At 40.8% G+C, this 21,385-nt stretch overlaps 1 protein-coding gene across 2 annotated transcripts; it reads left to right on the top strand.

The window, feature by feature from the left end:
* Positions 1-975: 975 nt before the first annotated feature.
* Positions 976-8,511, top strand: LOC112257945 (protein C-ets-2). 2 transcript variants are annotated; one of them, XM_024431900.2, is made up of 10 exons: positions 976-1,195; positions 2,016-2,085; positions 3,516-3,636; positions 4,322-4,441; positions 4,785-4,985; positions 5,207-5,281; positions 5,473-5,676; positions 5,884-6,153; positions 6,321-6,439; positions 6,608-8,511. In XM_024431900.2, exons 2-10 carry the CDS (start codon positions 2,023-2,025, stop codon positions 6,821-6,823), a joined length of 1,389 nt encoding a protein of 462 aa, XP_024287668.1. In that variant the 5' UTR covers positions 976-1,195; positions 2,016-2,022; the 3' UTR covers positions 6,824-8,511. The 2 variants fall into 2 exon arrangements, with proteins under 2 accessions (XP_024287668.1, XP_024287669.1); XM_024431901.1 differs by having other exon boundaries at positions 976-1,199.
* Positions 8,512-21,385: the final 12,874 nt, after the last annotated feature.

Genomic DNA, 21,385 nt, shown 5'->3' with positions numbered 1-21,385 from the left:
CTTAAGGACAACAAAGTCAAGGTATTAGAGTGGCCATCACAAAGCCCTGACCTCAATCTTATAGAAAATGTGTGGGCAGAACAGAAAAAGCGTGTGCGAGCAAGGAGGCCTACAAACCTGACTGAGTTACACCAGTTCTGTCAGGAGGAATGGGCCAAAATTCACCCAATTTATTGTGGGAAGCTTGTGGAAGGCTATCTGAACGTTTGACCCAAGTTAAACAATTTAAAGGCAATGCTACCAAATACTAATTGAGTGTATGTAAACTTCTGACCCACTGGAAATGTGATGAAAGAAATAAAAGCTGAAATAAATCATTCTCTCTACTATTATTCTGACATTTCAAATTCTGAAAAGAAAGTGGTGATCCTAACTGACCTAAAACAGGGAATTTTTACTAGGATTAAATGTCAGGAATTGTGAAAAACGGAGTTTGAATGTAGTTGGCTAAGGTGTATGTAAACTTCTGACTTCTACTTGCACGAACGCACACACATATACATATACACACACACACACACACACACACACACACACACACACACACACACACACACACACACACACACACACACACACACACACACTATATAAATCAATAGTTGTTTATTAGTCCAAAACTGCCCTTAACATTAACTTGATTGACCATGTTAGGTCATCTAACTGTTTGTTACATGCAATTCGCTCAGTGGACTCTCCGGTTTTGTGATGAAACAAAGGTATGGTTGAATGTATTCTGCCACTGTGTCTTCTTATTGTTTTGGCCTTAGGCCCATATATCACGGTGGTAAGGCATATGAAACATTTTATAGCAAACAACGCAATTATCACAACACAGTTTGTTATAAGTATTTCCCCCCTGGCTTGGCTTGAGAGATTTTATCCACGCACTGCTGCTGGCCATTTGTTTACTGCTCGCTCCTCCCACTGAATGTGCAACACAGCGCGCTATGAGCAACAGCAAAAAGAGCTGCACTTCCTCGTTGACTGGATACACTCGCCACACACACACACACACACACGAACAAACACGACTGCATTGTTTTGATTGCATTTTACACTGGTCACTGTATCTGGAAAGTAGGCTACAAAAGGCTTGTGAACATACAATATTGAATAGGATAATTTTTCCATATCGAAAAGGATTGTAATTTACACTGTTGCTGTTTTAAGAAGCCGCCGATCAATTCAACAGGTAGGTAGGTTGTTCCCTTATTTGTTTATCTTCCCCCGTTCTTTGATATATTCCCAGACAATCTGTCAATGTGGCATTTGACTCAATACCGCTTTCGTTAATAGTTTGTTTTTGTTCTGCATAATATTTTCGAAAACATTTTGGGGGGTGGAATTCGCAAAGATAAATCCATTCCATGGTTTATGTTGGGGTAATTATTAATTTAACACTGATATGAATCTTTACGAATTATTGAATACGTCAATGGAAACACTATTGAATTTGCGGCCGCTAATCTAACATGAGGAACCACGGTGCACTATGACGAGGGGCCGAGTCATTTCGGAGAAACTTTACATTTTTGACCGATGAGACAATTATGCGCTTTTTCTGTCTCAGCAATTTGTGATGTCATGGAAATTATGGCGTGTGAAATTGTAGATTTTTTTTTTTACATGTGTAAGTAATTCCCCAAGCTAGCCATATCAATATGTTCAGGTTGCTTTGAATAAGTGTGTCAATGTCCATTAGACTATTGAATTCAATGTGCAGGCTTTAAGCATATAATGTATTTTCATTTAATAGTCTAGCAATTCAGGCTCTATTAAGCCATTATGTGCTCGGTATATAATAAGACATTGTAATATAATATGTAGTTGTTGCAGTTGTTACTATTTAGGAGAACAGTTCATCTATAGGCTGCATATAATTAAATATCATTATAGTAAAATGTATTACAACCATTAGAGAAAGATATGATACTAATTTCCATCCAGTGTGATGTCATTACTTATGTTTATTAGTGTTACTCATAAAGTTTTTCTGTTGAATTGACTTATAGATTCCTGATGTGTGACCTCAGCATGGACCAAGTGGCCCCTCTGTCGACTTGCTACCGGTCCAGCCTCAAGGTGATACTTCACAAGGCTGTGCCACTAATACAGTAGATGAGTAGGACAATTGCATACATTGTAATGCTGGAGATGGTTGTGTATAGTACATATAGGACTACTGTATCACAACTGATAATGCAAGGCTGGATCAAAAGCCTGCACACCAAATTGCTCTCAAGGACTGGAGTAGGACCACCCTTTACTCGAGGCTACTTAGTTAAGAATGCACATTTCCAAAGATCAAATGTCAGCAGAGATTTATTTTCAAATCCAGCATGTCTCGCAGCACACTCGGGGCTGCTATTCTCCTTCTCCATAAGAGAAGAGATGAAAGGAAAGATGATAAAACCAAACATATTAAACGTGAGGATAATTGGGGAGCTGATGGACAAGAGTCTCTGTCTTTTCCACCTTCTCTACTGCCACAAAAGTAATTAGTCCCCTTGGCAACTAGGAAGAAAAAAGGCTCTCGGGACCTTGAGGGCCCTGTTTGTGGCAGCCTACCTTTTCTAAGGACAAATAGATGAATCATTAAACACTTTATGGATCAAAGGAGATGGTGTTTGTTTCTCCACCTCGAGTGTGGGGAGTTAGCCCTCCATTTTTTTAAATAAAAAATCATAAGTGCCTTACAGTATTAGACTTACAGGCGCACCTATGCCACTTTAGCGTACATCACTACTATCAATGTCCTAGTGATTTGTTAAGGTTTCATGTGCGGCTTGGTAGTATAACGTCATTAGAAGTCTCATCTGCATCTGTAAAGGGCTAATGTTGAGATGGGTACAGTGTAGATTCAAACAGTGAGCTCATCTCAAAGGGGCTCCATCTTAGCTAATCAAATTGTAAAGAAGAGTCTGGTTTCCCTAACCTGATTTGAAGAGGGGATGAGAGAGAGGGAAAAGAGAGAGAGGCTGATGGAGGGGGAGGAGTGGGTGGAGTTTGTTTTCTTCTCACAAAGCAGCCGCCCACGCTGTTTGTGTGAACCCTCAGAGCTGAACTGCTCAGAGCTGAACGGATGCCAGCTGCCTCAAGGGAAGATTCTAGGTCTGCTACGCTACGGAACAGGAACACCATATATGGTCGTCCAGCCTGGCTGGGAGAATATGAAAAGCCTGATGTGTTTGACTAATGATGACAGATTGGTTCTGCTGAAAGGGAGTGCCCACATAAAGCATTTTTTCTCTCTTTGCTTTTGCCTGCTCTGTTATCTTATAAGACTCTGTTTGAAGAAGTGAATTAAGTTTTTCCTAAATGATTCACAGTATCTATGGGTGATCAGCTGTTGGTCATCAGGACAGGGCTATACTTGTCTCACCTAATTTATCCAATTATGTAGACAAACAGTAGTATGGGGCTTTCTCAAATGATCAGGCCAAAGAAAACAATTTGTGTCTTTTTTTATTAACTAACAGTGTGTTGTTTTCCTATGTGTTTGTCCTCTACAGCGGCAGGCAGCCTTTGACCTGTTTGAAGATCCCATGTCTCTGTTCTCTGGATACTTCCTCCCCTCAGACGATGACCAGTCTCTTCAGGAGGTGCCCTCTGGCCTCAACTGTTTCTCACACGGTATGCCCCCACCACACCCTACGAATGAGTGTCACATCACTAGAGAGAGCCCTCTACTTTACACCAGTCACTTTCATAACACCTATACCAACTAATCACCCTAGCTCAAAGTCAGACCAAACTCTTCACAACTCTATTAGTCAGTTATTAGCCAGACATTATGTCACAAAGTTAACAATGTAGATCAACTGATTGCTGGCATACAAATTATTTTTAATTAATGATTAACAGAAAAACAAGTGTTGATTTGTGGTTACATAGTTTTTGATTAACAATTATCCAGAACCCAAACTTTGTAAGTGAAACTCCCATCCAGGTCCATGGCAGTTAGCCATTTTAGTCTACCTGAACCCTATTTAAATATATATGGTTTAACATTTATTTTGGGGCTTTTGGCAGACACTCTTATCCAGAGCAACTTACAGTTAGTACATTGATCTTAAGATAGCTAGGTGGAACAACCACATATCACAGTCATAGTAAATATATTTTTCCTCAATAAAGTAGCAAAGTCAAGTGTGAGTGTTAGTTCACAAATGTTTTTTAAATTATTATTTATTATTTTGGGGGGGTTGGGTTGAGGAGGGATGCGGGTGCTGTGGAAACATTAAACTATGTTATGACACAAGAAAGGTCTAGAATGGTTGATTCATAGAGTAAGCAAAGATGTGTTTTTTCTCTCCAGACATGGGCCCCTGCTCTGTTCCCCTGTTGACCCCTTGCAGTAAGGCAGTGATGAGTCAGGCCCTGAAGGACAGTTTCAGTGGCTTCTCCAAGGTCCAACATTGCTATGGCATCTCCAACAGTGAGTCACCTTCTACACCTGCTCATTCTATCACTTATCGTCCTCCCTTTTTCTTAATTTCCATTCTATTTTTTTTAAATTACAAGGATGATATTAAGTTAACTTTGTGCTTGTTTCCTTGCTGTATTTCCTGCTAATTTTCTACCCAATTTGGATTGGAGGTCAAAGACATTTTGGGCTCATTTTCGAGTTTTCTTTAATCATTAAAAAGTAAGCCTAGTTAAGTCAAATCAAGATGAAGACTTGTGTATTTTGGTGAAGTGTCCATGGAATTGTGCTTGAAATTTTTAGTAATTTGAAATTATATTAAGCCTTATATCTTTTTACTTTCTCTCTTTCACAGACCCTCGTAAGTGGACCAAGCAGCATGTGATGCAGTGGCTGCACTGGGCGGCCAGTGAGTTCAGCCTGGCCAACGTCCATTTCTTTAAGTTTGACATGAACGGCCAGGAGCTGTATGACCTGGGTAAGGAGAGCTTCCTGGACCTGGCTCCAGACTTTGTGGGCGACATCCTGTGGGAGCACCTGGACCAGATGATGAAAGGTAACAATGGCATTGGAACGTTTTAGTCAGATGGTGTTTGTGTGGAAGGCAGATGGCGGAAAGAGTAGGTTTCTGACACCTATCAAAATGTTATATTAGGGTGGAAATGTTTTTTTTGTCCTGTGGAATTACTGTACCCTTTGTCTTAAAGATACACGCTAAAATCAAATAACAGTATTTCTGCTGGTTCCTGACTTTTGTCCTCCATTGTTTTCTTCCAGAGTGTCAAGAGAAAGAAGAATCCATAAGCCTCAGCAGTGTTGTGCCCTCCGTAACTAACTGGATGAGCTCTAGCGGTGAGTGTCCATTAGAAAAACAAACTAACCACCAGAGGCTTCAAATCTAATTAAACATCAGATAGACAAAACAGTTTGGCTTCAGCTTCATTTGAACAACAGAAGCCTTAAGCTGTCCAGAGATGTCTCTGAGGTAGATGTGATGAGATGAGCTAAGTGGGCGTTTGTTTGTTCTTCTCTTCTTTCTGCAGGCTTTAGTCTGGAGGAGACCCAGTGTGCCCTGCAGGTGCCTGACAACAACGACAGTCTCCTTAGAGAGCTGTTTGAGACCTCAGACAAGACCGCCCTGCTGACTCCAGATCAGGAGTTCTCCATGTTCTCCAAGCCCCAGCTGAGCACGGTCAACGTCAGCTACGTCAGGAGCAACCCAGGCACAGGGCAGCTCTCCAAAGCCTGTGAGTAGGCAAACCTACTGTTGACTAGAAACTATTAATCAATGTTAATTAGTGTTAATTTTCGATCAAAGTCACATTAGAGAAAAAAAAGAAAAAAACAAGGCAACACGTAAGCGATTCCTAAAAGGTGTTTGGTTTCAGTGATAGTTCCTAAACCTAATCCAGTTTCAGGTGAACTAAACATTCTTCTTTTTTGTTTATCCACAGTCTTGTCCCAGGACCAGAGTTTGTGTTCATTGGAGAGTGTGGATAGCATCGAGGGGCCAGAGTCCATGCTGCACTCCTGGGGCAGCCAATCCTCCCTGGCGGACAACCAGAGGGTGCCGTCCCACGACAGCTTTGAGGACGAGTACAACAGCAGCCCACTGAGTCTGGAGAAGCAGGGCCTGTCCTTCAAGGACTACGTCCAGGAGAGGAACGAGCCTGTGGAATTGGGAAAGCCTGTCATAGCTGCTGCAGTGCTGGCTGGCTTTACTGGTGAGTTCATGAACCCGGTGACACAATCAAACACATCTCATCTTGTATGGAATACTATCCATCTTTCTGTCAACCCCAGTTCAAAACAGTACACTGCAGTTGAGTATAAGCAAACAATGCCTTTTGATCGCCTTCTGACTCCTCTGCCTCTTTTTTCCTCTCAACAGGAAGTGGTCCTATCCAGCTGTGGCAGTTCCTGCTGGAGCTCCTGACTGATAAGAGTTGTCAGGCCATCATCAGCTGGACCGGGGACGGCTGGGAGTTCAAACTCACCGACCCAGATGAGGTGAGTGTCAATTGTCCTCATACAATATGTGTATATCAGGTTGTGGAGGATATGGCCAAAAGGGTTTACAGGACCAGAAAAGTATTCAACACGAGCTATCAGAGAACATCAATATGAAGTAAACGGTTCTGTTTTCCATTGGTGTTTATCATTCTCTCTCTCCCCCAGGTGGCTAGACGCTGGGGACGCAGGAAGAACAAACCCAAGATGAATTACGAGAAGCTGAGCCGTGGCCTGCGATACTATTACGACAAGAACATAATCCACAAGACATCGGGCAAACGCTACGTCTACCGCTTCGTCTGCGACCTGCAGAACCTTCTGGGCTACTCGGCCGAAGAGCTCCACATCATGCTGGGGGTCCAGCCAGACACTGAGGATTGAATCATTTGCCGTTTTATTGAAAGGGAAGGGGTTGGAGATGGAGTCCATGGGGCTTCACTACTCCAACCAAGCAAAAGTTGCTAATGGTACAGGCCACCTGAAGGTCATTTCTGGTCATTAAACAGGTGGCACTGAGTGATGTGCACTGATAGTCGCTACACTGGTGGACAGACAGCGAACATCTCTAATATGGAGCAGCCGCTCCTGCCTTGGCTCTTGTGCCATCAATGTGCATTGTTGTGCAAGCTTTTGGTTGAGAGGGGTGCCAGTATTTAAATCAAGCGTTCCCTCTGGGTGAAAGTGTTGTTCTGCAAATTGTAATGGATCAGCTCTGTATCCATCTGCAAAGTGGAAAGCTGTCGATTGCACAGATGATAATTGCGATCAATGTAACATAGCAGATTTTTTTATTCAAGCCTGATACTCAGCAAGTGTGGTGTTTACAGAGTCTGAATAGTGGACATTTTTACGTACTGTGAATGATCTTGGGGTTACCAAATGAGAATGCTTTTGAGATGGCGGCTCCAGCACCATAAGGTTAGGCACCATACCCTCATGGTGTAATTTTCACAATCAACTTTTACCAGTTGAATGTAGACACATGTAATCCTTTTTTGTATTACAATTATTCCGAAATATTTTATTAAATTATACAAACGAGGCAATATCTCATATTTCCATATCGCGCAAATCCATTTTTCTGGACACTGGATAAAGTCAGTTTAAATATTTTGGTTTCCTTTTGTTAAGACACTCCAGGACCAGACTTGTACAGAGCAGGTTGTAGATAAATACTTTTAAAAAATCTTTCTATCTGTAAAATACTGAAGACATCCATTTGGTGCATTTTCCTGATTTATTTTTGATCGAAAATACAAAATTGACAACATATCAACAATTCCCTCTGGGCAAGTCTTGAGAATATATCTAAGGATAACCAAACAAAATTTGGTAAATGCAGATGCTTCTGAAGCTGGCGTGTGGGAAGAGTCTGACTTATGGAAAATGGCAGCTAAAGACAAGTATACTGAATTTAGACTACCAAATGCCAAATGCCTATTTAGACACTATTACTATCTCTTCAGAGTAAGTTACTAACTAAATATAGTCCAGTGTGTAACATTCTCTATGAAATGTGATTTTAAATCATGTGTAATTTAATGTAGTGAGCTTTGAAATGATTGCTGTATGTCCATTTTAAAGTGGTTGAAATTCATTAAAATGTTGATGAGAAACTAAAGAAAATACACATTTTCATCAAGATTTTTACATTTTATGTTTACTTTTTGAAAATATTAATGGACCAAAATAGCAACAAATCTCAAAATTGATAGGTAGATGAAAAATGGTGCCTGGAGTTTCGATGGAGAATGTATTTTTTTCTTGATTTTATGGAATAGCTAAGATTGCCTTTACTGTTGTGCTTCGTAATGCATTGTCCTGCTGACCAGCTTGCAGCTCAACTGGAATACCAGTCATTGTGGTTACTGCATTTTAACTCTATCGAAAAGGACAATTGTTATTTGGGTCCCATAGTCCCATAGGGTGGCGCACAATTGGCCCAGCGTCATCTGGGTTTGGCCGGGGTAGACCGTCATTGTAAATAAGAATTTGTTCTTAACTGACTTGCCTAGTTAAATAAAGGTTAAATAAATATTCTATGAATATGCATATAAGGTTGAATGTAATGGTGTAGCAGCTATCGTAATTATGTTTTGTTGTATGTCTATCAAGGGATCTGTTTGTGCCTCGATTATTGTTTATTTCTTTTTCTGTGGCCAAAGCGACATGTACACTGCCTTCAAAGTATTCACACCCCTTGACTTTTTCCACATTTTGTTGTTACAGCCTGAATTTAAAATGGATAACATTGAGTTTTCTTTGTCACTGGCCTACACCCAATACCCCATATTGTCAAAGTGGAATGATGTTTTTTCAAAACATTTACAAATGAATAAAAATGTAAAATCTGAAATGTCTTGAGTCAATAAGTATTCAACCCCTTTGTTATTACAAGTCTAAATAAGTTTAGGATTAAAAATGTTCTTACCAAGTCACATAATAAGTTGCATGGACTAACTCTGTGTGCAATAATAATGTTTAACACAGTTTTTTAATGAATACCTCTACTTATTTGTAGATTGGTAAAAAAGCAGAGCATGGTGAAGTTATTAATTACATATTGGATGGTGTATCAATACACCCAGTCACTACAAAGATACAGGCATCTTTCCTAACTCAGTTGCCAGAGTAGAAGGAAACTGCTTAGGAATTTCACAATGAGGCCAATGGTGACTTTAAAACAGTTACAGAGTTTAATGGCTGTGATCGGAGAAAACTGAGGATGGATCAACAACATTGTGGTTACTCCACAATACTAACGTAATTGACAGAGTGAAAAGAAGAAAGCCTGTACAGAATCCAAATATTCAAATATAAAGAAACAAAATGGAGCTAAGCACAGGCAAAATCCTAAAGGAAAAACTGGTTTAGTCTACTTTCACCACACACTGGGGTGTGAATACTTTCTGAAGGCACTCTATATGGTTTATTCTAAACTATATTTGTATTTTGTTTTTATATTTAAAAACATTAGACTACTGTACTTTTAATACAATTCATATTCACTGTATATTCACTGAAGATAATAAGGCAGCCTTTTTCAAGTTGTTGTACTGATGACGGACACACAAAGATGGAATCTGTAAATTTCGGTGTTCCTCAAGGTTCCGTTTTAGGACCACTATTGTTTTCACTATATATTTTACCTTTTGGGGATGTTATTCGAAAACATAATGTAAACTTTCACTGCTATGCGGATGACACACAGCTGTACATTTCAATGAAACATGGTGAAGCTCCAAAATTGCCCTCGCTAGAAGCATGTGTTTCAGACATAAGGAAGTGGATGGCTGCAAACTTTCTACTATTAAACTCGGACAAAACAGAGATGCTTGTTCTAGGTCCCAAGAAACAAAGAGATCTTCTGTTGAATCTGACAATTAATCTTAATGGTTGTACAGTCGTCTCAAATAAAACTGTGAAGGACCTCGGCGTTACTCTGGACCCTGATCTCTCTTTTGAAGAACATATCAAGACCATTTCGAGGACAGCTTTTTTCCATCTACGTAACATTGCAAAAATCAGAAACTTTCTGTCCAAAAATGATGCAGAAAAATGAATCCATGCTTTTGTCACTTCTAGGTTAGACTACTGCAATGCTCTATTTTCCGGCTACCCGGATAAAGCACTAAATAAACTTCAGTTAGTGCTAAATACGGCTGCTAGAATCCTGACTAGAACCAAAAAATTTGATCATATTACTCCAGTGCTAGCCTCTCTACACTGGCTTCCTGTCAAAGCAAGGGCTGATTTCAAGGTTTTACTGCTAACCTACAAAGCATTACATGGGCTTGCTCTTACCTATCTCTCTGATTTGGTCCTGCCGTACATACCTACACGTACGCTACGGTCACAAGACGCAGGCCTCCTAATTGTCCCTAGAATTTCTAAGCAAACAGCTGGAGGCAGGGCTTTCTCCTATAGAGCTCCATTTTTATGGAACGGTCTGCCTACCCATGTCAGAGACGCAAACTCGGTCTCAACCTTTAAGTCTTTACTGAAGACTCATCTCTTCAGTGGGTCATATGATTGAGTGTAGTCTGGCCCAGGAGTGGGAAGGTGTACGGAAAGGCTCTGGAGCAACGAACCGCCCTTGCTGTCTCTGCCTGGCCGGTTCCCCTCTTTCCACTGGGATTCTCTGCCTCTAACCCTATTACAGGGGCTGAGTCACTGGCTTACTGGGGCTCTCTCATGCCGTCCCTGGAGGGGGTGCGTCACCTGAGTGGGTTGATTCACTGTTGTGGTCATCCTGCCTGGGTTGGTGCCCCCCCCTTGGGTTGTGCCGTGGCGGAGATCTTTGTGGGCTATACTCAGCCTTGTCTCAGGATGGTAAGTTGGTGGTTGAAGATATCCCTCTAGTGGTGTGGGGGCTGTGCTTTGGCAAAGTGGGTGGGGTTATATCCTTCCTGTTTGGCCCTGTCTGGGGGTGTCCTCGGATGGGGCCACAGTGTCTCCTGACCCCTCCTGTCTCAGCCTCCAGTATTTATGCTGCAGTAGTTTATGTGTCGGGGGCTGGGGTTAGTTTGTTATATCTGGAGTACTTCTCCTGTCCTATTCGGTGTCCTATGTGAATCTAAGTGTGCGTTCTCTAATTCTCTCCTTCTCTCTTTCTTTCTCTCTCTCGGAGGACCTGAGCCCTAGGACCATGCCCCAGGACTACCTGACATGATGACTCCTTGCTGTCCCCAGTCCACCTGGCCATGCTTCTGCTCCAGTTTCAACTTCCACCTGACTGTGCTGCTGCTCCAGTTTCAACTGTTCTGCCTTATTATTATTCGACCATGCTGGTCATTTATGAACATTTGAACCTCTTGGCCATGTTCTGTTATAATCTCCACCCGGCACAGCCAGAAGAGGACTGGCCACCCCACATAGCCTGGTTCCTCTCTAGGTTTCTTCCTAGGTTTTGGCCTTTCTAGGGAGTTTTTCCTAGCCACCGTGCTTCTACACCTGCATTGCTTGCTGTTTGGGGTTTTAGGCTGGGTTTCTGTACAGCACTTTGAGATATCAGCTGATGTACGAAGGGCTATATAAATAAATTTGATTTGATTTGATTTGAGTCCATTTTGGCATGTGCGCAATGTTATTTCTCAAACAAAAGGGTTGTGTATATGTTCTCTGAATAATTTTAGACCTCTTCTTCTATTGATTGATATTGTATTACACAATGAAAAATTAAGATCAATTTAAGAATTCTGTTGTTGAATTATTAACATTTTGAATAGACATGTGAAGCAACAGGGTTATTGTAAAACAAAATGTTCTAATCGAATTTTGGTCTTGTTACAACGTCTGAGCTCTGAATATATCATTGGCAGGGCGACATGCTGTGCTGTTTGCTGTAACTTAAGCTGTGCATGTCATCGGCATGCCATATACCCGTGTAACTTATTAATCATAATTACTTTAGTTAAATTACATTGTCAGCCTTTCTGTGATTTTCACATGGAAAATGGCTTTATGACATTTTAATAAAAGCTTAATTTTTTTATGACGCTTTTATTGACAGTTGATATTTAATTATAGTGAGTAGTAGATAATTATATTGGCCAAGTTTTGAAAGAACACTTAACACTTAACACGGCTGCGGCAGGGTAGCCTAGTGGTTAGAGCGTTGGACTAGTAACAGGAAGGTTGCAAGTTCAAATCCCTGGGCTGACAAGGTACAAATCTGTCGTTCTGCCCCTGAACAGGCAGTTAACCCACTGTTCCTAGGCCGTCATTGAAAATAAGAATTTGTTCTCAACTGACTTGCCTAGTTAAATAAAGGTTAAAAAAATAAAATACCAAAATGTATTTCAGTTGATTCAAATAACACTTTCTTAAGCCTCATAGGTTAACCATCTGTCACCAAGAATGAAGTGAAGTTTAGTGAACTTGCCAAAGTACAAGTTTTGTCTTTGTTTAGTGTCAATGCGCAGCTAGCGTCAATGCACATTACCCCGTTTTACATCATATCTGAGCGGATTGCTCCATGCAAAAACTCCCACTTAAAATGGATGCATTCCAATTTAATTTATTAAGATAGTTTGTTACACAGACATATGCATACTAACACTGCTCAAGTCCAGAAGTTTAATTTGAATGCGATATTCAAAGATTAAAAAGCAATTACTCAAAGTATTAAAACAAATTGTAGGTAGCTAGTACACTCCTTGGTTGAAGAAGGGGAAGTTCCCATGTTCACTATTCGAAACGTGAAATAATAATGTGAAACTCTAGTTACATTCATTAATCAATCAGAAACTCTGGAAAAAACTCTACCACCTTCCCTGACATCTTCACACATCACTTACCCCCCATCCTATAAGTGAGAGAACATGCAAGTGAGATGTGGTGCCTCTTTTCTTGTGAGAGCATGTAGGGAGACCTCTCACATATCTGATATCATGTCTAGACAGCACCCACGTCTCGGCTCTGCACACAACCAGTTTAACACTCTACACACACAGTCCAGCTAGCCTCCTACATCTGTGCCTACACAAGGCCTATTCCTAGTCATGGGTATTCACCTACACAACTCAAAGGCTAACTGTCAACATCTGCATCCACAATAAAGCGTGCATGTGTGTGAGAGTGAGTGTGTGTGTGTGTGTGTCAACATCGGCCACAGTACAGCCTCTGCAATAAGGTGTGTGTGTGTGTGTGTGTGTGTGTGTGTGTGTGTGTGTGTGTGTGTGTGTGTGTGTGTGTGTGTGTGTGTGTGTGTGTGTGTGTGTGTGTGTGTGTGTGTGTGTGTGTGTGTGTGTGTGTGTGTGTGTTTGTGTGTGCGTGCACATATATGGGCATGGTTTACTGTCAATGCTATGAGAACAATGAGTTATGTGTGTATTTAATAACCTCTATTGCTCAACTTTGGAATACACAAACCACAAGTTGGTGTGATCTCATGAACATTTTAGGCATGTCCCTAAATGCAAATGCCATTGCCTAATACATACATAGTTGATCCAACTGCAAATTGGCTGTACACTAAGTTTTGCGCCCACTAAGATTGCCCTTGGCTCACTTCTCATACATTCACAAACTCAGAAATAATGTTGCATTTAAAGGCCATTTCAGAAACCATACAGTGGAAACAATCGTGAAGGTCAGTAAATAAATGTACATTGGCTTGAATTATCATACCTCTTATGATTTTGGTCTTGTTAACAGAATACATGCCACATGAATTACAATACTATTTTTCTCAACATTTTCCCAAACTTTCCCTCCTATTATGGTCTGACAAATAATATTGGTAGAAGATAGCTGACTAATACTGCTGATGAAAAATAAACACATCAGTGTTTACTGGTAGCAGTAATCTAACCTGCGGGCATATAGCCAGTCTGGAGGTGGCTCCCATGTGACAGGTGCAAACAAGATCCAACTCAAGTGTATCCACACCCAACCATAACCAAACATGGTGCAGCTATTGTGTTGATCTATTGAATGAAGAGAGCACATGACTGTCTCTCTGGCATTGTGTGCCAGTAAATGGCACTACTCTTTTGGGGGCCGATTCCGACTTAGGAAATTAACACCTTTCCTACGCACTTATCAGTAGTTGGTATTCAGACTTACCTTGTGCTGTAGTGATCTGCAGTTCGCAAAGGATTCATTCTTTTTTAACAACTCTTTTTACTGACTCATGATTCGTTTTTCCGAGTGACTCTCATTTTGTTGTTCATTTGACTTGCTGGCCTCAATGGCAGCAGATTTAATATGCGCTCCTCTGGCTCCGGAGACGTGCTCCCAGTGCTCTGAACGAAATACTGTAAAATAGATCATGCTGAAGGCACAGGCAGCAATAACAGCATAGATAAGAAAAGTACATGTTTAAAACTGGTAATTGATCACATGAATAAATGCAATTAATTGATTATTATTATCAATGGGACATTGCCTGGTGTAGGGTGCCGTCTTTCGGATGGGACGTTAAACGGGTGTCCTGACTCTCTGTGGTCACTAAAGATCCCATGGCATTTATCGTAAGAGTAGTGGTGTTAACCCTGGTGTCCTGGCTAAATTCCCAATCTGGCCTTCACACCATCATAGCCTCCTAATCATCCCCAATTTACAATTGGCTCATTCATCCCCCTCCTCTCCCCTGTAACTATTCCCCAAGTTGTTGCTGTAAATGAGAATGTGTCCTCAGTCAACTTACCTGGTAAACTAAGTGTAAAATGATGGAGAGCTTTGTAGAGCCAAAACATACACACAGTCTCAACAAACTCGAACTCGAGGGCTACTGCAGATGGAGAATGATATTGTGCTTATCACCCTCATGGCAGTCAAGCAATGCGTTCCGCCAAGAGTCATTCACAATCTAGTGTGGTTAAGGCCACAACTAGACATTGTTTAAAATGTATCAAGAAATAATCGTATTTGTATGCCTAGCAATCAACAAATGTACATTGTTTAAAGCACACTTTTACAAGTCTCAGTCACAAATGACAGCGCCAATAAGCCCCTTATGGTGAACGACATGTGAACGAGAGGCTTGTAGAATCATGACTCTAGAGTATTCAGTTCATAGTTCGCTGGTAGAGGGTCCTGCCTGCTCTGGGCATTACTGACTCAAATAAACGAGATGAGTCAAAAGATTTGTTCCTTTTACTGAACTAGTCGAAAATATCAGAGTCAGTAAAAAGAGCCACGCTTCCCATAACTGTTATGCAGGTGCATAACGGGCTTTGCAGGCGTGGTTCCCATGCGCACGATGAATACATGTAATTAAACCACTGAAAACCCTCCCACTTGCTCAACAGGTTAAACCACTGAAAACCCTCCCACTTGCTGGCCAACAGAATTTCTTGTGGAGTTTTCATTCAATAGGGTTTTTAAGTACATTTATCTTAAGCCATGCCTTTAAATACGTATGCCTTTTATAAAAAAATGTGTCATCAGACACACTAAAATACATTGAGAGAAAGGGTTCAGAATATAAGCATCATAGAAGGAAAGCAATCTAAATATACAGCATGCATATTTGTCTCCGTTTTAGCACCAACTGGTAGATTTAAAAATACTCAGATTTTATAGATTATTTAGGCATATTCTTAAGGTTTGGAAAAAACTGGCTTGCAGAGCCTTAATGCATAAAATATATTGATGACTCAAAAATACTGTTTTTAAATTAATTCTGAAAGTTGTCATATTTAAGGTTAATCCATGAAATATTGGAAGGTGGAAAAAAATGTACATTAGGCCTAAGCGTTGAACAATAGTTATAAATCTACCCTAATCCTCACTAATCATGAAACTTTATGACAACGGTCCAGTCGTCGTGAACCGTGCGCCAGGCTCCAGGTTTAACTTACTACATGTGGTCTGTGTTCCATAATGATTCAAATAGGCTACATGTACCAAATTATTGTACAACGTTAGATTAATATGATCTAATAATACTAGCGACCCTCAAGAACAACTACACAGACATGACAGAGTAAAGAAAGGTACACAGAATTGAATAGAATGATGCAAAATGTAAGCTAAAAATTTAAGAAAACTAACACTAAAGTGACAGTTATAAATGTACAGTGGGGCAAAAAAGTATTTAGTCAGCCACCAATTGTGCAAGTTCTCCCACATAAAAAGATGAGAGAGGCCTGTAATTTTCATCATAGGTACACTTCAACTATGACAGACAAAATGAGAGAAAAAAATCCAGAAAATCACATTGTAGGATTTTTAATGAATTTATTTGCAAATTATGGTGGAAAATAAGCATTTGGTCACCTACAAACAAGCAAGATTTCTGGCTCTCACAGACCTGTAACTTCTTATTTTAGAGGCTCCTCTGTCCTCCACTCGTTACCTGTATTGATGGCACATGTTTGAACTTGTTATCAGTATAAAAGACACCTGTCCACAACCTCAAACAGTCACACTCCAAACTCCACTATGGCCAAGACCAAAGAGCTATCAAAGGACACCAGAAACAAAATTGTAGACCTGCACCAGGCTAGGAAGACTGAATCTGCAATAGGTAAGCAGCTTGGTTTGAAGAAATCAACTGTGGGAGCAATTATTAGGAAATGGAAGACATACAAGACCACTGATCTGGGGCTCCCTCGATCTGGGGCTCGACACAAGATCTCACCCCGTGGGGTCAAAATGATCACAAGAACGGTGAGCAAAAATCCCAGAACCACACGGGGGGACCTAGTGAATGACCTGCAGAGGGCTGGAACCAAAGTAACAAAGCCTACCATCAGTAACACACTACGCCGCCAGGGACTCAAATCCTGCAGTGCCAGATGTGTCCCCCTGCGTAAGCCAGTACATGTCCAGGCCCGTCTGAAGTTTGCTAGAGAGCATTTGGATGATCCAGAAGAAGATTGGGAGAATGTCATATGGTCAGATGAAACCAAAGTATAACTTTTTGGTAAAAACTCAACTCGTCGTGTTTGGAGGACAAAGAATACTGAGTTGCATCTAAAGAACACCATACCTACTGTGAAGCATGGGGGTGGAAACATCATGCTTTGGAGCTGTTTTTCTGCAAAGGGACCAGGACGACTGATCCGTGTAAAGGAAAGAATGAATGGGGCCATGTATTGTAAGATTTTGAGTGAAAACCTCCTTCCATCAGCAAGGGCATTGAAGATGAAACGTGGCTGGGCCTTTCAGCATGACAATGATCCCAAACCCACCGCCCGGGCAACGAAGGAGTGGCTTCGTAAGAAGCATTTCAAGGTCCTGGAGTGGCCTAGCCAGTCTCCAGATCTCAACCCCATAGAAAATCTTTGGAGGGAGTTGAAAGCCCATGTTGCCCAGCAACAGCCCCAAAACATCACTGCTCTAGAGGAGATCTGCATGGAGGAATGGGCCAAAATACCAGCAACAGTGTGTGAAAACCTTGTGAAGACTTACAGAAAACGTTTAACCTCTGTCATTGCCAACAAAGGGTATATAACAAAGTATTGAGATAAACTTTCGTTATTGACCAAATACTTATTTTCCACCATAATTTGCAAATAAATTCATTAAAAATCCTACAGTGTGATTTTCTGTATTTCTTTTCTCATTTTGTCTGTCATAGTTGAAGTATACCTATGATGAAAATTACAGGCCTCTCTCATCTTTTTAAGTGGGAGAGCTTGCACAATTGGTGGCTGACTAAATACTTTTTTGCCCCACTGTATGTGGGTATTAGCTACTGACGATGGCTCCCAATAGTGGCTAATATTTTTTTTTAAATCTAATTTTAAAATAAAATGGAGAAAAGCCTGGTTATATCATTAAAACATTCTAAAACGCATACATCAACTCGGCAGGTTCAGCCCTAAAGAAGCTTATAGCTTGGGGCTCCAAATTTCACACACTAAAATTATGAGGGCACATAATAAAAATTCTGAATAATGGCACAACTATTTATAGCTTATGTCACTGTGTAAAAGGGGCCACAATGCATGTCATGTTGATGTGATTTTCAGTTTGCCTGGTTTCACATTTGTCTCCAAGAATCAAAGTGGAAAATCCCCCCCAAAAATTGCTACGTGTATTTACAATCAAATCAAAAATCAAATCAAATCAAATTAGTTGTCACGCGCCAAATAGAGCAGGTGTAGATTTTACAGTGAAATGCTTATGAGCCCTTTCATAACAATGCAGAGTGAAAAAGTAAGAAAAATGTGACAAAAAAATGTGACAAAAAAATATTAAAAACCTTAACACTAAATAATAATAACGAGGCTATATAGAAGGAGTACCGGTACCGACTCAATGTGCAGGGATATAAGTAGTTGAGGAAATTGAGGTAATATGTACATGTAGGTAGGGGTAAAAGTGACAAGGCAATCAGGATACATAATAAACAGAGTAATAGCAGCGTATGTAAAGTGTGTGAAGGAGTGTGAAAGTATGTGTGTGTGTGTGTGTGTGTGTGTGTGTGTGTGTGTGTGTGTGTGTGTGTGTGTGTGTGTGTGTGTGTGTGTGTGTGTGTGTGTGTGTGTGTGTGTGTGTGTGTGTCAGTGTAGTACATGTGAGTCCAATGAGTGTGCATAGAGTCATTGCAAAAAAAAAGGGGGTCAATGCAAATAGTCTGGGTAACCATTTGATTAACTGTTCAGCAGTCTTATGGCTTGGGGGTAGAAGCAGTTCAGGAGCCTTTTGGCCTTTTCGATCCGGTACCAGTTGCCGAGTGGTAGCAGAGAAAACAGTCTATAACTTGGGTGGCTGTAGTCTTTGACCATTTTTAAGGCCTTCCTCTGATACCGCCTGGCATAGAGGTCCTGGATGGCAGGGAGCTCAGCCCGGGTGATGTACTGGGCTGTACGCACTACCCTCTGTAGTGCCTTATGGTCAGATACCAAGCAGTTACCATACCAAGCGGTGATGCAGCCAGTCAAGATGCTCAATGGTGCAGCTGTAGAACTTTTGGAGGATCTGAGGGCCCATGCCAAATCTTTTCAGTCTCCTGAGGGAGAAGAGGCGTTGTCGTGCCCTCTTCACGGCTGTGTTGGTGTGTTTGGACCATGATAGGTCCTTAGTGATGTGGACACCGAGGAACTTGAAGCTCTCGACCTGCTCCACTACAGCCCCGCCAATGTGAATGGGGGTGTGCTCGGCCCTCCTTTTCCTGTAGTCCACGATCAGCTCCTTTTGTCTTGCTGATGTTGAGGGAGAGGTTATTGTCCTGGTACCACACTGCCAGGTCTCTGATATCCTCCCAATAAGCTGTCTCATCGTCTTCGGTGATCAGGCCTATCAGCTTCATGGTGTCTGCAAACTTAATGATTGTGTTGAAGTCGTGCGCGGCCATGCAGTCGTGGGTGAACAGGACGTACAAGAGGGGACTAAGCACGCAACCCTGAGGGGGTTTGGAGAATCCACTTCTCCAAATGGATTACTTCTTTACCTATTTTTAATAGCTCTTATGAATTTATACATGACAGTGTATGGGGAATGCTATTATTCATATTTTATATTTTTTCACTTGACCTTATTCATGGTTTCCTCGCTTTTAAAGGTGGGGGAATTTTGGGGAATTAAGTCAAGGTCAGAATATGGCATATCTGTAGATACGCCTCCGGCACAGATCTCCACCTCAAACAAATAGCAGGTGAATAGCATGCTATTCTCATGCTTAAGTTGAGGGTCAGAATACAGTCCATAAAAAAGCAATTAAGTTCCATTTACGCACGCTTAACCTGGGTCTGAATCGGCCCCTTGAGGAACATGCTGTTCTACAGTGAAGGACAACACTGAAGTGTACAGAACATGGTTTCTTATGAATGAGTGTGTGGAAGAACTAGCAGTATATATGGTTTGAAGGAGTAGAAGTCTGTCATCTACAGGCAATTGCTGAACAACTGCTGCTTCACCCTCTGTTATGTGATTCATGCTCAGATAGAGAACTGTCAACTGAAAGTGACTGAAGCCTGCGGCTATGAATACATCTTCAAGTAGAAAACCTATAGATATACTGTTGATATAAAAATAAGATTCTATTTAAATTAATTTCTATGGATCATACCTTAGTCTTACTGAATACAGGGGACCTGTTAGACAACCCTATGGTCATTTAACTTGGTCTATCGTGAAATTGTGGATGTATAAAGTTGAAGAAAACAGTAAGATGGCTATTTCGGTAACGTATGATTAATATTATAAATTACTTTATTTTTTCCATAGTAAATATGCAAATTCAGATTGCAAATGGCTTTAAGCGAATAACATAGAATTTGGGAGAGGTCACACAAATCAGCCATAAAACCGACACTCTTGTTGGCTTCACTTACATGTATCCCTCAGTTCACTAAGAACATTTTAAAATGAATCACAATATAGGTATCATTGTCTCTTTTTGTTGCTATGTAAACAAACTGGAAGTGGGTGTCTATGTGAGTCAACCTCCAAGTGCCTGTCAAAATGAGCAGGTTGTCAGACAGAGTTTTCTTCAAAGACACTTGTTTATTTTGATGCAAGGTATGATAGATAGCAAATAGAACTGAGCGTGGTTTATCCAAACCAATCACATGTAATAATAATGTCTCACTTTCATGTTGCAGCTTCAAAATTACATTACATTCATTCAGACCAATAGGGCTGAAGTTTATAGTTGGATATTTGACGTTTCATTTCTACAAAAAAACATTGTTCCAGTGTTCAAAAACAACTCATGTAAATGGAATTGAAGTGGACTTAAATACTGAACCTTGAGGAGCCCCGTAAAAGTTATTGGACCTCACAGATTGAGTTTAGTCACACAGTAACAGACCTTCCCACTTCCACAGACACACAGACATTACAGTCCTGTCTCCACACTGGCCCATACAGTAAGGATGGCAGCGCACAGTAGCATTACTGAGTGTATGTTAGCAATAAAGGTTAAAATCTCCATCTGCCTTCACTGGCAATCCGTGTGGGAGAGAAAACACCTCCCCCACAACTGAAAAGACAAAATGGCGCTTACGAAACAAAATCTAGCCCACCGCCGTGAGTCTTTCTTTATATATAATGGTAAATCAGATGGTGCCTTGAGGCATGTTATTTATCTCAGTTATATAACTTGGATATATCTGTATCATATTATGAACTTAGTAGCTGCCTATCTAATGTGCTACATACAAAAATTATGTTTGTCCCTTTTCTTATACTATATAAAAAATATGATTATAAGTTGCTATAACAATACCATAAACCTCTGTAGAATATAATGATATTATTGTATAACAGTGTTAGATCACATTTTACAAAGTTCTCAGATACACTACAAAGATGAATGAAGGAGTCAGCCTGCCCCTTCTACCACATTGCAAATTAAAACCAGTCACAGAAGGATTCCACTGCCTACTCCAAAAACACTTTAATGGCCTTTTCCTGGAAACTCCTGTTCATATCTTGAGTGTTACCGTCAATGGGCAGCACAACTGATTATGCAGGTCTGTGACAATAGGCCTTATTACACCCCAGATAGCACCCTCTTAATGAACACTTGATTAACATCTG

This window comes from Oncorhynchus tshawytscha, linkage group LG09 (assembly GCF_018296145.1).
Source record: "Oncorhynchus tshawytscha isolate Ot180627B linkage group LG09, Otsh_v2.0, whole genome shotgun sequence".
Lineage (NCBI taxonomy): Eukaryota > Metazoa > Chordata > Actinopteri > Salmoniformes > Salmonidae > Oncorhynchus > Oncorhynchus tshawytscha.
This window is presented reverse-complemented; position numbering and strand designations above follow the sequence as displayed.

What these genes read in the sequence shown, in the direction of transcription:
- LOC112257945 (XM_024431900.2), top strand. Translation starts at nt 2,023, where the DNA reads ATGTGTGACCTCAGCATGGACCAAGTGGCCCCTCTGTCGACTTGCTAC. An exon ending in GCTACCGGTCCAGCCTCAAG is followed by an intron (nt 2,086 to 3,515) that starts GTGATACTTCAC and finishes TGTCCTCTACAG; the next exon opens with CGGCAGGCAGCCTTTGACCT. An exon ending in AGTGCTGGCTGGCTTTACTG is followed by an intron (nt 6,154 to 6,320) that starts GTGAGTTCATGA and finishes TCCTCTCAACAG; the next exon opens with GAAGTGGTCCTATCCAGCTG.